The 17,031-nt window shown below is 36.2% G+C and overlaps 1 protein-coding gene across 1 annotated transcript in view; it reads right to left on the bottom strand.

The window, feature by feature from the left end:
• The window catches only part of LOC131156264 (iron-sulfur protein required for NADH dehydrogenase, mitochondrial-like), a 58,959-nt gene extending 44,132 nt beyond the window's left edge, over positions 1-14,827 (bottom strand). Inside the window, exons 1-5 of the mRNA XM_058109804.1 lie at positions 14,645-14,827; positions 14,386-14,506; positions 13,320-13,442; positions 12,654-12,751; positions 289-415 (exon numbers count right to left, since the gene is read on the bottom strand). Of these exons, the coding sequence (XP_057965787.1) occupies positions 289-415; positions 12,654-12,751; positions 13,320-13,442; positions 14,386-14,506; positions 14,645-14,671 (496 nt within the window). The 5' untranslated portion in view covers positions 14,672-14,827. The remainder of the gene's footprint in view (positions 1-288; positions 416-12,653; positions 12,752-13,319; positions 13,443-14,385; positions 14,507-14,644) is intronic.
• Positions 14,828-17,031: the final 2,204 nt, after the last annotated feature.

Raw genomic sequence — 17,031 nt, 5'->3', positions numbered from 1 at the left:
TTATTGTTTGTTTATCTTTCCACATGCAATCAGGCTGCATGTGTGGGGGTGTGTTAAGGCTTGATATACATTGTTGGCTCACAACCTAACAGCTGAAGTTTTTAGGTAAAGTGGTAATCCAACAGTTATGCCATGATTGTCCAGTGTTAGAGGAATGAATCTTAAGCTGAGCCCCTAAGCCGTGACATGCTTTGAGGCATTTTCCTTGACGAGTATAAACAAGTAGCAACCCCTGAGGTGACACCTCCAAAAGCCTCTAAATCTAGGCTTACAGAAAATTGTAACAACCTGCTAGTTGCAGCCTCTGGGAAATAGATATTTGAGCATCACCAGTGCCAGGTGGCATATCCACCACAAGAATATCAAGTTTTCCCCAGTCAACTCCCCTTGTCATTTTCTCAAGAGCGCTCATTACCTATAAAAGTAAAATTCAATCAAATTCAGATTAAATCAAAGCAAAATTTATATGAGGGAAATGCAAATGTTTTACTTCATAATTAATTATTTTATCTCAAAGCTGAAATCATCAGAGTCGAATCACTTCAAGAGAATTAAACATTTGGAAAATCTAAAAGCCATATGACAGATTTAGGATAGAGTACACAACAGCTGAAAATGCCAAAAATCAGCTGCCCCAAACTAACGAGGGCCAAGGATAACTGCCAGAAGCGACAACCAACAAGCAACAGACATCATATCAGAGAGTAACAATACATAATAACATGCATCACATATATTGAAAAGTTGCATAACCCAGCATGCAGCAATGCTGAATATCATCATTATATGAGAATAATTATGCCATTAAGCCAAGGGGAAAATATGTGCAAATTTCAATAACATTTGAACAGTATAATAATAAAAAAACCAAGTGAATATCAGGTTCTACTGGATTCAAAAGCGCAAACATAAATGATCAGTTCAAACATTTTTCTTGATACCTGCAATGCTAAAGACATTATGAAATGTGTATCATAAATAAAAGCTGCGAAGGCAAAATATAAGATGCAAAATAATTACGGAAAAGTGGGGAAGCCTATAAAGAAACATGAACCCACCAACTTCATACAACTCCATACAAATATTGTCCAACATCATTGAAAGAGCTAGGAACAGAGTAACATTAGTGAAGACTAGAAGCAGCAAAGAAGTGCATTTAGAAGGGTATATATTATTTTAGTAATTGGCTGGTGTGAGCAGGGGAATTTTTGTCCTTTACATCTTTTTATTATTAATATATAACAAGGGCAGACCTGGAGCTGTACATAAGTCCTCCAGTACAGCCAACCGCTGCTTCTCCCTCTCACCTCTTCATCTTTCTTCTCACCTCTTCTCTTTCTCTAAGCCTATAAATGCGGTATTTTCTTCAGTAAATATCAATTTAGTTCAGATTTGTAACATGGTATCTTAAAATTGATCTCCTCAAATATCTGATTTTATCATTGGTTTTAGACACTGCATTTTTCTTTTTATAATCATCCCCAATTGGTTCTCAAATCTGGTTGCCTGTTTGGTTTGAGTCGTTTAGGGACACTCTTCATCTTGGTTAGGCTGTGCAGCATCCTTGGTTGGATACAGTCTATTTGTCATGGTTTACTAAAGCGAAGGCAGTCACACACTGTTTCCAGTAAATTGCTGCTGTTGTTCTGATGTTCCATTGGATGGTTGTGGTGATGCTGTGTTGGTGCTCCATGTGTTTGTGATTGACTAGTTGCCATCTTGTATCAGTTTCTGGTTAAGTTCTAATTGGGGTTCAATGACTATTTCCTACACTTTCCGGCAGCCACTTCTAGTTGCTGCCAACCATAATGCGCTGTAGGCTGTAGCTGTCTTATTTTTTTTCTGTTGTTCTTTTTATTTCCTCTAGTGTGTGGTTCCTACTGTTCCTTGTGAGTACTGGCATGTGATGGATTGTGTTGTATTGGACACATGTGCTGGTTCCTTGCTATAGCTGAGTCGTCTTTTTATTTTGTTCCTTTCATTTTCTCTAGTGCGTGTGGTTCCTAATGTCCCTTGCTGGTACTGGTGTTTGCTGTATTCTGTTGTATTGGGTGCTGTTCAAATGGACTTACAGAGAAAGCTTCTGCTGAGACTGGTAACGTGCAAATCACAGCCATAAACTGGCTGGATCTTCCAATTTTGTTCTGTTCTGAAGCAGTATGAGTGACTAATAAGACTAAAGGTAAATCCCAGGGCCTTTTTGGTTATGAAAAACAATTTTCATTTTCTATTTTAGTTTTCCACAGAATTACAAAAATAGTTAGTTAATTTTTCAGTTTTACAACGTTTGTATTGTATAAAATAAATGAACAATAAAATGTTTTGGCACTATTTGCTTGTGGAAATAGTTTTATTTTTCATTTTCAATTTTCCAAACAATTACAAAAATGTTGCCTTATTTTCCAATTTCCTAAAATTATATAGAAAATTTGGAAACATCTTATTGTCATATTCTAGATTTCTGACTACCTACTTCGAATATGGGAGCATGAAACTCGGATCTTGGACTTCGATTTTGTTAATATACATTGTTAGCCCACAGCCTAACAGCTTAAGCTTTTAGGTAAAGTGATAATGTAGCATGGTATTAGAGCCAGGTTGCCAAGAGGTCCAGGGTTCTGGAATTCTAGTCTTTTTGCCCGCATATATTGTTTGCTTGTTAGGAATTATGTTATAATAGCTTAAGCTTTTATATAAATGCTAATCTAATAGTGTATTAGTGTGACTATGTATTAAGTTCTTCCAAATCCACACGTATCCAAACCTAGGCTCCAAATCCATGACCCAACTAGCACCTTATATATTTTTTGGAAAATTGGAAAACAAGTTATTTTTATAATTATTTTGATGCACAACTAAATAAACTATTTATTTTCTACCTTTCTAATACAAATCCTGGAAAACTTAAAAATAAGCTTAATTTTATAATTCTTTGGAAAACTAAAAAGTGGAAAATGAAAAATGTTCCCCAGGTATCTGCTGCATTCTCCACCATCACCAGACTCCAAGCTTTATGAAGATTAGGTGAAAGAAAATGATACAAAGATTGTGGGGCTGTGCAATTGTATGGAGGCACAAATTGCTATGAACATTATGTTTATAGAACCCCAAAAAGCCATATGGGTCCTAGGGAATGATTTTAGTGAAAGCTTCTGACAAGATTAAATTCAAACCCATGTTTTTATCCGATATGAGAAGTTTACACTCAACATTCAAAGAGTATGTGGGAGGAACTAAATATCTACCCACAAGTTTGTTCTGATGTAAAGACGCCTCAGAAGCAATGAGCAGATTTCTTGGCTGCCAAATTTTTCTGAGTTGAATCCTAAGATTTTCAACCTGTCCATGATCACATTCTTGAATCCGCACCATCCATGAATGAAGCATATGCTAGAATCCAACACATCACCGGAGATAGGTATTCAGTCCTCTTCTCAAGCTTCTTCCCATGATAGTTCACTATGGTTGGTACTGCCTCTAACCATGGTAGGGGAAGTGTTGGAGGATGAGGACAAGGCCAAAGTCTGCAGGTCGTAAAGTCAGAGTTAGTGTACCAGCACCATAGTGTTAAGTTTCCACAAAATTCTCAAAATTTCTATTGAAATTTCCACTTTGCACTACCCTCAAAAACAAAATAGCAGTCAATTTCCCTCAAAATTTTCATAAATCATCCAAAATCTATCAAAATCTAGAAATTTCAGCTGAATTTGACAAAATTTTAACGATGAATGAGACTTCCTTGAAATTCAAATTTGAGATTCAAAACCCAAATTGAAATTTCTCTCTAATTTATCTTCCTTTTTTATTGAAACTAATGATAAAAATTATATGAAAAATTATTGGTTTCACCATTTTATTTTGACCATTTATGCCTACATAATCAATATTTGTATAGTAAATAATATTTAATTGATTTTCAAATTTTGTTTACATTTATTGAATATGTTTAATATGATTATTATATTACAGTTATTGTACCTTATACACATAAGACTTGTCCTTGATGTATTTTACTCATAATATTTTAGTTGTAAATCTTTCAATATTAAGTCTATTGATAAAAAATGCCCAAAGAAGACACCCAGCCCCTCTGCTGCTGTAGTCCAGCCACGCATGACACTGGCCTGCAACCCACTTGCTACACCACCACTCTAAAGGTGAGGGCACTTTTCTAAACCCGCAAGCCTCAATGCTGGTTCCAGAGAAGAGTAGTCCTCCTGAAGGCATCTGTAACCAAGACCCCCCCCCCCTCTCTCTCTCTCTCTCTCTCTCTCACACACACACACACACACACAGAATCACAGAGAACCAAAAGGGTAGGAGGATCTCTATACTCCTTGAGGTGGGGGAAATTGTGTGGCTCCTTGCAGCATTGGATGATTTTGGAGCTACTTCAACGCCAGGCTCCTTTCCCCCTCTTGGCTGCATCACTTGGGGTTGACGAAGAAGATGCTGTTGCTTCAACTTATGAGAACAAGTTTGGCAAATTCCTTTGCCCTAACAGAGATCAAAGCCAATGGCTGGAGGGTTGTCGACATCCCAGAGGGTCTCGACTCAAAAGGATGGGCCAAAATCATTCAGCGCCACAAGGAAGCTAGGTTGTAGAGTGATCTCGAGCTTATCCCCTTACCCCTTTCCCCTCACCTCTTTCACTTCCAGCTCAGGCCCTTTTGTTTTCATGGACTTGCAGATCCGATTTGGAGCTCCAGTTACACAGCAGGTTCAGCTTGAGCAGGCTGAGTTTGTTTTGGCTGATGAACTTCCTACTGGGGAGTCTTCAAAGCCAGTATTGGTGGATGAGAACCTGGTAATTATTTCTACAGCAATTCCACACATGCTAACCATTGAGGATTGCTCCCTCTCTCTGTCTTTGAGGGAACTCAATGAGCTGGAATTTGACACTATGGGCTTCAAACTGAAGGATTTCAAATGGGTGCTTCACAAAATGAACTTGGTTAGTCAGACTATTAGGGTCTCTTTCGAAGGATTCAAGGAAAGGGCAATGCAGTTACTTAAGGAAATTGAAAAGAGGAGCAGAATATAGAATGACTAATAAAAAACCTCGAGGCAGCAGCAGTAAGAAGGCATGAGTAGGGAACTGAAGAGATTGGAATGCTCTATGAATTATGACAAGCTGAGAGGCATTTTAGATTTGGGAGAATCTGCATGCAGCCAGCTTGGTAACTTGATCCTATGTTGAGGAAACTAACCACGTGGAATGTGAGGGGACTTAAAACAAAAAGGTCCATCTTTTCTCATTGATTGTAAAGGAGTTGTCATCCGTTTTCAGGAAACAAAGTTGAACTCTGTTGATAGCTGGATGGTCAATAGTTTATGGGAGATTAAGAGCTATAAATGGATTGCCTTGAATGCAGCACATAATGCAAGAGGTATTCTCATTATGTGGGATGATCATCCAACATAGTCCATTTCGGTTTCCGCAATCAATGCTGATCAAACCAAAACAAATTATCTTCCGGTCTATTTAACAACCAAACACTTAGAATTCAGAGTTTGATAAAACATCCATGCAATTTGTAATATTTGCTGAAAAGTAAAGAGTAGGGAAGAGAGAGAAGAACACAAGGTTTTACGAGGTTCGGCAACACAGCCTACGTCCTCGCCCTTAGCAAAACCACCAAAGGATTCACTATCACCGTTCCTTTACCAAGCAGAACAATACCGATTACAACACTCCTTGGTTAAGGCTAGAGCCCGCCTTCTCCAAACAATATTCCCTTGCTTGGTCCAATGATTCAACACTCGAATCGTCTATCAATCTACTATAAAAATTTGAAATAAGACGTACAAGAATTGCTCTTCAAAGAGCTGATTAGTACAGATCAAAAACTATGTACTTCAATAAAATTCACAATACGAAATTTAGATTGAAGCTCTAGAAATTTTTGACCGTAGGATCCTTTCAATAGATGAAAGATTTTAGTATTTGAAGCACAATCTCAGTGAGAAAATCAGCAAGACTTTAGTAACTTCGTGGAAGTTGTGAGCAACAAAGAGCTTTCAGAAATTTAGAATGCTTAAGAGAGAGTTTGATTGTTGAATTGATTTCTTGGTGTTCAAATTAATGTAACTTGATGGTATTTATAGATGTAGAAAGGTTTCTAACTTGTTTCCCAAGTTTACTTGGAGTAGGGTCCAAGTTTTATATTAATTTGAGCCTCAAGTAATTGAAATTTCAAAAATATATCCGTTGAGTATTTTAAAATCTTCCGCGAGCCAGACGACTGTGTGGTCACTGGCAGTCGTCTGCCCATGCATTTCAATTATATATTTCACAAACAGTAAGGTGGCAATCGCCTGTCATTAGGGTGGCAGTCGTCTGTCACTGAACAACTAAGTTTTTAAAACATACAGAGGAGTGGCAGTCGGCTGACAAAACCTACGCAGTCGTCTCAATTTGCACTGACAGTCATCTGTCATGCTTCTGTCTCCTTGTTTAAAATCCTTTGTCAGTCGTCTATCCATAGACAGACTATCGTCTACCAAGTAGTTGTTTCTCATTTTTTGATTTCTCTCTCCTTTGTTTATTTTGACTTAGAATCTCAATTTGGTTTTCCTTGAAAAATAAGTTCCAAGTCTTAAAACTAAGGTCTCTTAGTCTCTTTGCCTAATGAGCTTCAAAATGAATATTCATACTTGAATCAATTTGAAGTACTTGCAAAGCTTATTCTAAAAACAATTTTGACACTTCTTTGCTTTGAGTTCTTTTTGTCACTGATCTTGGATCTTTCAGACTTCTCTGAGCTTTCATTATGGATCACTTGCATCTATGTAAGGCCTTCCATGTTCCTTGATCCTTGTGAGCTTTCAAGATATGGCATTTCAAGTCTGAGCTTTCGGAATTATCCTTTTTATTACTGAAATCATCTTTTCCTGAAATAGTATCACTTGGAAACAAATTAGATAACCTTACTTTGTTATCATCAAAATCAAGAGTTGTAAGCCAAGCTAGGCCAACAAAACCTTTAAAATACCAAATATTCCCATTGCAGGCATTGAAGCTCATATTGCATCAAAAACCGGTTTTGGGAAACAAGTAGACACTCCTATGGATGATCATGCTAGCGTGAAGTTGTCTAGGGATGTTGACTTTGAAGATAAACATCGGTATAAGCAAGTGGTTTTCAACTACTTGATTGTCACTAGACTTAAAATATCATTTAATGTGTGTGGTGATTTGGTATATATGAAAAATCTCAAGCAACCGGGGTCCTTCGATATCTCAAGACCTCCCTGGGCAAGGATTCATATGTAAATGTAACAAAAACTGCGAGATCGTGGTTTACTCTTATGTCCAACTCTATTGAAGATTAAAGGTCTACTACTTGATGCTGTGAATTTGTGGGTGGTAATCTTTATTACCTGGTGTAGGAAGAAACAAACTATTGTACAAGCAAAATACCGAGCTATGGCTCGTATTATCTGTGAGCTTGCGCCTTATGTCACATACGAGCTTCTTGATAACAAAGCCTAAAGATATGCTTTGTGAGAGATACACTGATATTTATATTGCTACCAATTCAATGTTGCATCAAAAGGGCAAAGTATACTAAAGTTAACTGTCATTTTGTGAGGAATGTTGTGCAAAACAAGGCTGTGAGGACTCCATTAATGAAATTTATAAACCCCAGTCGAAACAAGTCAAGGTTAGGTGATATTTATACTCCTCCAGCTCAAGAGGTTTAGAAGAAAATATATAATTTTAGTAATTAGGTTGTGGGAGTGGGGGTAATTTTATTTTTAATATATAATAACTAATATAAAAGGAGGGCAGATTTTGAGCTATATGTAACTCCTCCAAGACTGCCGAGGACTCTTCTTCCTCCACCTTTTCATCTCTCTTCTTCTCTCCTCTTCTCTTCTCCTTTTCTAACCTTAAGCATTGTATACTCTTCATTAAATCTTCAACTAATTTCAGATTTTAACAGAGTATAATAAATAAAAGCTGCCAAAGGCAAAATATAAGATGTAAAATAATTACAGAAGAGTGAGGAAGCCTGTTAAGAAAGAAAAACCATACCAGCTTGATACAGCTCAATACAAATGTTCACTACCATCATTGTAGAAGCTACGGACAGAGTAACATTAGTGAAGCCTAGAAGCAAACACAGAAGGGCATCTGCATTATTTTTGTGGACTCTGACAGCATCAGTGTTGTAAACTTTGGAACCTAAAAAGCACTGATACAAGAGACTATACAAGGCAAAGTTTCTACGCTTTGGAGTTAAAACAATTAATTCTAGAACCTATCTACAAATTTTGGACAATGTACCATGACAGGATAACACAATCTATAGTGACAAATTGACAAAATTTGGTATTATGAAAACTGCAACATGAGCATAAGAAGGCAAATATAAAATCTATTTGGATGTCTCATGAAACTAGAAACTAGACAAATGGACCATATTTGAATTGTTGTAAATATAAAATAAATTGAAGAATCAAAGAAGAAAAAAACAGCACATAGGATTAGCAATGAAGAGAAGATGAAGAAACTTATCAGCAGTTTTTCCTGGAGCCTTACGTACAGCTCCAAGTCTGCCATCTTATATATTAGTAAAAATAAAATGATTTACGGACAAACATACGCCCACTCACACAACCTAATTACTAAAATAACATATTTTCTTCTAACACTCCCCCTCAAGCTGAGGGTGTATAAATATCACCTAACCCCAGCTTGTCACAATCATTAAACAAGGTGGTCTTAAATAAAAGCTTTGTGAAGACATCACTTAACTGATCCATAGATTTCACAAACAGAGTCCTCACTACCCTCAACATGAATGGCAGCTCAATTACCACAAAACATATCTATTGGCTTTGCTACCAGGAACCCCACGTATGACATAAGAGATTTAAGCCACATAAGTTCACTAACACCATAGCTTGATATTCTTCAGCATTAGATCTCACTAAACTAGTTAGCTTCTTGCTAGGCCACATAACAAGATACATCCCACAAATGTTCAGTCTCCAGCAGCAGACCTTCAGTCATCAACAAAGACAGCTCAATATGCATTAAAGCATCCCATGATCTCACAGTTTTTATTACATTTATATAACAAACCTTTTCCAGGAGAGCCTTTATGATACCACAAAATCCTAAAAACAGCATCCCAATGTGGTTATTTGGGATTTTTCTATTAACTGGCTTACCAACCCCACTGCAAAAGATATGTTATAGATCAACTTGCCACCCAAGCTCCCATATCAACATTTGTCTTCAAAGCCCGATCCGATATCCCTAGACTATTTGTTGGGATCCATAACAGTATCTATGTATCTTCCAACAAACTCATTTAGCAAGTGCAAGGTATATTTTCCCTGGGATAGATCCACCCCTTTCCTACACCATAAAATCTCAATAACAAGAAAGTGATGCAGAATACCCTAGTCTTTGATTTGAAATTTAGCTTGAAGCCACCATTTAACATCTGCAATCCCACTCTGATCACTGCCAGAAATGATGATATCACGAACATAAACTACAAGAAGTACCACTTTTGTCTCTGTTTTGCAGACAAGGATCATACGATCAGGGTAGCATTGCATAAAGCCAAATGTAGAGACCACCACACTATACTTGTCAAACCAGGCTTGAGGAGACTTGTTGAAACCATAAATGGTCTTATGCAACCTAAGTACTTTACCATCCTCCCCTTGAGCAACATATCCAGGAGGCTGCCCCATGTATACCTCCTCCTACAAATCGCCATACAATAAGGCATTCTTCACATCCAACTGGTACAAGGGCCGGTCAACATTTACTGCCTACATGATTTTAAATAATGGCTGCATTTGTTACATAACAGTGCATTATGTAGTGGTTATTTGGGTTCCTGACACCATTACACACTGCTAAATCACTTGGAAGAAAAATCAGAATCATAGCAGCCATTACAAACTGCTACCATTGCAGAACAGCTGCTATGGCCGTTACTAACTGCTACAAGACTGCAATTTATATATATATATATATAGCATACTTTTTAACTTTTTCTTCTCCTTTTTCTTGCTATTAAGTTCTTGATTATTAAGTTTAATCTTATCTCCAATATGTACTTTTTGTGGTTAACATTACATTTCATATATTCTGTCTTATTTCTACCTCCTAAAACCTTTGGACTCTAAAGTTGTTCTCCATAGTTCTAACTTAGATTCTACAACACTCCTACTTTCATCAATGAAAACAATATCATCTGCAAACAACATACACCATGGGTTTTTGTTTAGGATATTCCTAGTGAGCTCATCAATCCTAAAGAAACCTTGATGTACATTTATTGTGATTGGAAATTCTCCACACTCTCCTCCTACAGTCTTAATTCTAATCATTACTCTATAATGCATATCCTTAATGATCTCAATATATCTACTGCATACTCTCTTCTTTTCTAAAACCACCAAAGAACTTCCTCAAGCACTCTATCATAGGCTTCTCTAGGTTGTAGAAACATAATGAGATTTAGTTAATTGATTAACTAATAATAGGTCCAGGGAAAATTTAGGCACATATAACACAAAGAAGAGCATAGAAGGAAACAAAGAATATTGCTAGTTGCTACGACAACTAAACCATTAGCAAGAGTACCTTCCAATGTAAAGTAGTCGATTTTAAGGAATGAAATAAATTAGGACTACTTGTCATGTGGGAGGCAGCACTAGAATTAATAACCCAAGTTGAGAAGGATGAAGAGGTAACAAGCTCAGTTGTACCCAAATGTGTCATAATAGCATTAAATGTCAAAGATAGAGTTTGGAGTTGTTGAACTATGCAGAGAAGAATGTTATTCTCCTCTTGAGACATGATAGATGATGTACTCAACTCTTCAGTGGAGTGGCAAGGTGCACTTGAAGTTTCAACAAAGAAAATGTGGTAATTGCCACGACAAACTCCCTGTCTCGATACACTACCTTTGCCACAACTGCTTTCAAAACCTCGTCCTCATCCTCCAACACTTCCATTACCACAATTGTAGGCAATGCTAACTATGGCTTAGGAAGAAGCTTGAGAAGAAGATTGAGAGGCAACTTTGATGATACATTGGATTCTAGCATATCCTTCATTCATGTATGATATGGATTCACTAGCAAGAACCTGATCACGGATGGGATGAAGCTCATGACTCAACCCAGACAATAACTTGGCAGACAAAAACTCTATCCTTTTCCTCTTAATCGTCTCAACACCTGAACTAGTTGATAGACGTTGAGTTCCACCCACATACCCTTCAAAGTGCTATAGTAATTTTCTAATGGACCTACCTTCTTGGCTATATTGGAAAAACTTCCCAAATAGGTCAAAAACACAAGAAGCTTTCACAAAATCATCCCATACAACTTTAGTCGTTCTATGAAACATCATGTTCACAGTAATAAGTGGCTCCATGCTATTCCACAACCATACAAGTATATGCCATTCTCTTTCATCCGATCTTCATAACCCATGGAGTTCAGAGACGGAAGAGAATGCAACAAACACTTAGAATTCCCTTTCGTATTAATATAAACACACACTACATAAGACCACAGGGTAGTTGGAGGATCCAACCAATTTGATGGCTGTCATCTATACAATAACAATATCAGATAAACCTCTCACCATAGAAGCCATCAAGACCACCCTCTATACACTACAATCAGTGCATACTAGTATTGGGAATCAATAACACACCAACTCTGCAAAATCAGACAGCACAGACAGGTACAGAACAGCACTCATACACAAGCACACTCCAGATCTTAAAAGTTCTGCAACTTCAACTACAAGCTAAGACCACAGAACTGACGTTACAATATCCTAGGAGGAATCACAAACATTAATAGTCTCTCATTCATCCTGTCAAAGTTGGATTTGACCACACAGAGCAGAGAAGACCACAATTTGACCACATAGAACAGAGCAGACCACAACAAAGCACCACAGACACTTAAAACAGCAGTGCAGAGACTCCACAACCAACCTGACTAGCAATCAGAGGAAACATCAAAACAACAACAGCTGCAAGAAACAGTAAGGTGCTGTCTTTATAAGAATGAACTACCACGAGCCACACAAGAGTGGCTTACAACTGGGAGGAGAAGGAGAAAAAACCCTAAATGACTCTCAAACCCAGGAAAAGAAAAGCCCACTTTAAGGGCTGACAAGGGAGAGAAAAAGGACGGGAAAAGAGGGCTATCACTACCTCAGATTAAGCAGGTTCAAACAAACCGCTTACCATGTTGTAAATCTGAAATAAATTGAAGAATCACAGAAGAAAATACAGAACTTAGGATTAGAGATGAAGAGAAGAAGAAAAAACTAGTCGGCAGTTTTCCCTAGAGCCTTGCATACAGCTCCAGGTCTACCCTTTTATGTATTAATAATAATAAAAAGATTTACAGAAAAAAATACCCCCACTAAAACGAACTAATTACTAAAATAACATATTTTCTTCTAACATGATTTTACATAGCAGCAAGTTGCTAGTGTAAATAGACTCCTATAAGGGAAACAAATGCAAGGGGAAAAAACGATTCCTATTCTTTTAAAGATACACTGTTATCCATGAACAGCTATTTGACATAAAAATTATGATATGAATGCACAAAAGGACATTTGGAGAGAAAGGAAGGCAGAAACATACCATAGGACCTCTCCACACGATTGGGTTATCCTTCTCCACAAGAAATCCCATAGACATACACTTGACTCCATAGTTTTCAACTGGAACCATCTTCATACCTACTTGAGAGGGAAAAATGTAATTCAATATCTTCAAGGCTTTGCTCAACTAGCAAGTAGAGAGAGAGAGAGAGAGAGAGGGAGAGAGAGAGAGAGAGAGAGAGAGAGAGAGAAAAGAGAGAAGCCCACAGAAGCTGTGCAACTATGTTCAACACAATGCTGATGTTGATAGGGGAGGGCTAAGCATATACACTCAAAAAGAAGGGAAAATGTACATGAGATTCAAAAGATAGAACTTGAATTTCAAAGGAAATAAAATTATTGATAACAAAATATTGTAGGGGAGCAAGTTACATGAAAATGTGGGAAGTGTAACAACGCAAATTTCCACCAAATGGATTATTCATCTATAAGCAGTGGAGGCAAAAGCATGAAGAACAAAAGATAAAAAAGGAAAAACCCTAGGCATTGTGTTCAAATAGTTATATACATATATATAAGAAAGTTTGCAAGACACAGTTGATATGACAAAAAGGTTCTTGTGTTATATAAGACGACTAACTTGTGCATTTGAACAATATATAGAACACTAAAAAAATATTTAAGAAAATTACACTGTTGACATCACCTTCAGTCACTTCAGGCTTTCCATGGAGCTTCATCATTGTAGGAACAGACGGTCCATAGACATCAGCATCAAGCAAACCTACTGTAAGTCGAAATTTGCTAGCAAGTGCAACAGCCAAATTAACTGCAAATTTCATAGGTATGAACAAGCGCAAATGAGAGAACCACTCAAAGCACCCACAAAATCTAATTTGAAGATCAATTAAGTTCATATAACTAACAACTTTCCAAACAATGTGTTGGGGTGGGGATGTAATGTTAGGAGTTAGGACTCTAATCAAGCCAATCTATTCAACATCGAGTTATATATTAAATGAGTTCCAAAATATAACTTGAGCTTGACTTGTTATAAATGAGCGCCTTACTCAATTTCTCATCATCTATAAGGCTAAAGAAACAAGCTCAAATAGAGACAAACCCCCAAACTGGAGCTTTAGAAAAATCTAACATTTAGTTGAGAAACTTCAACAAAAGTAAGTATATATATTTCTTTCGTAGTGTTATCTATAACAAAACATGCAACATTCAGGAGCCATATAGATATATATATGAGTTTACAAAGTGATTTGGATATTCAAAATAATTTAAAAATTTTTGTAGTATATTTCTGTCTGTAAATAATTTCAGCAAATCCTTTTATAAATCATCCAGCTAAGCCATTAGAAAACCCCATATTAACCTATTGATCACCCTCCACAAAAGCATATGAACTAACATATAAGCCTGTTTGTGAGTCACCACCGTCGTCCACCATTGAAGCCATCACCATTTCATTATTTTTTCAACACTCACAAAAAGCACAACTAAAGCAGCAGTGTCAGTAGTAGGAGTTCATGAATAGAGTCATTAACGCACCCTACAACGACACTACATCAAAAGGGGCCTAATTTCACAATTTCAGCCCGACCCATTAAGCGTAATTAACATAACTATCATTAACCATATGATCAATAATTTCATTTCGTAGTCTAAATAACCTATCCACCTAGGCTAAAATTCAAATTCAATATGCAAATCCAAAGTTACGATTGAAAAGAAAATTAAAGAATAACAAGAACCCAAATTACCTGCAGTGGTTGACTTGCCCACACCACCTTTACCAGAAGCAACGGCTATAATATCCTTAACCCCATCAATCTTGAGTCCTTTGCCACTGGACCCAGCAAAACCTCTCACAGCTCCGAGACTCTAAACATTTTCATCATAGCACAAAATACTGAAATAGCGAGCCCTTATGGGGAGGTGGGGAACAACAAGAACAACAGCAACAACAAAGAAAAGGTGGGAAAAACTATAAGCAGATCCCATAAGTTCGTAATGACTCACTGCGAAAAATTTCAACCGGCCCTTCATGAATTTAGATTCTTCGGGAACTGAAACAGAGTGCAGAATCAGAAGTGCCGGGCCTTGCCAAGAGAGACCCGTCAATGTTTCAGTATGTAATGCTTCTTGTATCCCACGTCCGACAAGCGGGGAAGAAGGTGAAACAGAGCCACTTACAAACGCAAGTATCACTGTGCAAAGTTATAAAGTCAGAAATAAAAGTAGAAAATAAAACAACGAACAATATATTTGTTAATATTTTTAAAATTAAAATAAACTAAATTTTTTAATTAAAAAAATACTCATATTTATTTTTGAATTTAATAACAATCAAAATTGCAATAAAGATAATAAAAATAAAAAATATAAATTTTAAAATATTATAATAAAAAATTACTATAATTATTTTATGTAATTATTATATTTTAAAACTTATTGTTTAGTGCTAGAACAGTTCTATTTTATATTACAATTGAAAATCGTAAAAATATATTTTAATTCTTTTTTTCATATTTTAATAAATTTTATGAATGTATTTATTATAATTATATTTTAAATTCTTACAAACATTTAATTTTAAATTTAATAAATAATATATAAAATAAATAGTTTAATCCACAAATAATCTAACAATAAGTTTTCAAAATAATTGAAAAAATAAAATATAGTCTTTAGATTTTCAATAATAGTTGAAAAACTAATGAAAAAATAGAAAATTGTCAACATAAATAAACGTATTATTGTAATTTTTTTCTTCATCACATAAAAATAAGAACAAGAAACTAATACAAAAATTATATCAAACAAACCCTTAGTTTTCACTTATCTATACTATCTATACTAGTAGTTTAAATATGAGGGTCTTTTTTATCAATTTCATTAGAGACATATAGGTCTAGGCCTCCCAATGACACCTAAGTGGTTTCACAATGAAAAATAATTAGCCTAACATCTTATATCCTTTGTCCCTGGAAGGGGCTACTTTCAAACATCATTTTTCCTTTTATACACTCTAAAAATGTTCTTTTTTGTCACTTAATGGCCCAATTTTTGTTTGTATTTTTTCTATTGTCACTTAATGGCCCAATTTTTGTTTGTATTTTTTCTATTGTATTTCTTCTTTGTTTGCAAGTTTAAAATTAAACTAAGTTTTAAAAAAACTACCACTTTGGCCATTCCATGACTCCCTATAACTTCTCCACAACTTCCCCAAATATAAGAACATGGAGCATATGTAGTGCACAACCAAAACTAGTCAAAAGAGAGAAAAATATATATATTTGATTACCACTTCACCTAAAAGCTTATGTTATTAGGTTGTGGGTCAATAATATATATCAAGTTTTAACACTCTCCCACACATGCTGCTCGACAGCACGTGGAGAGATAAACATTCGATAAATAGCACCCATGGTAGGGAACACAATAATATTTTTTTTAAATACCACAATAAATGCGAACAACAAGAGTAGAACCCAGGACCTCCTGGTCCCCAACTCTAATACCAACATCAAAGTAGAAAATTGTTTCACGTATCCCCTGATTGACCCCGTATGTTTAAGGTCTCTAAGCTTTTTCCTGATATTATACTCAACATTCTCAAGAAATAATTGGGCCTTAAGCTCTCTCTTCAAGTCTGCCCAACAATCCACAACACAGCAGCCATTTTCAATTTCATTGCACTTAGTACGCCAGCACTGTTTGGCACCACCAATCAAGTACATAGTCACAGTATCTACTTTCACCTGTTCTAAGTCTATCCTCCTAGCGCGAAAGTACTACTCCATATCAAACAAGAAGTTCTCCAATTCCTTGGCATCACGAGCACCCCCATACGTCCTAGGTTCTGGTACCTTAGTCCTACTAAACCCCTGAGTGTTAGAGTTTCCCATAATAAGAACCATCATATTCATCTTTGCATCCAAATTAGCTATCCGAGATTGCAAAGTTTCCACAGTATGATGAAAGTCCTTTGACATTTCACCTATCAAACTTGCTTGATGCTTTCATGATTCCATCACTTCATCAACAAGTCCCCTCAATTGGGCAAATATCTCTATGGCCACATTGTTAGTTGTTGTCTTAGCTTGTGCTTCCAGCACACTGATTCTCTCAGCATTGGTTGGTGCCATGGTCATTTACCATAGCTTTCCTGATCCTACAAAGAAGGCAATTGAATTCACAAAACAACTAACTGAGCTCTGATACCAGATGTTAGATGACCACTTTACCTAAAAGCTTAAGCTATTAGGTTGTGGGGCAACAATGTATATCAAACTTTAACCCAAAAAAAAATTGTGCATGGTATAACATTTTTAAATGTTTTTTAAGGTTATTGCTAACAATTTAACAATTTAAGTGTTTGATAATTCCTCACAATTTGCAAAATA

Source organism: Malania oleifera, chromosome 5 (genome assembly GCF_029873635.1).
Source record: "Malania oleifera isolate guangnan ecotype guangnan chromosome 5, ASM2987363v1, whole genome shotgun sequence".
NCBI classification, from domain to species: Eukaryota; Viridiplantae; Streptophyta; class Magnoliopsida; order Santalales; family Ximeniaceae; genus Malania; species Malania oleifera.
Note: the sequence above shows the minus strand (reverse complement) of the source record. Positions and strands in the feature narration are given on the sequence as shown.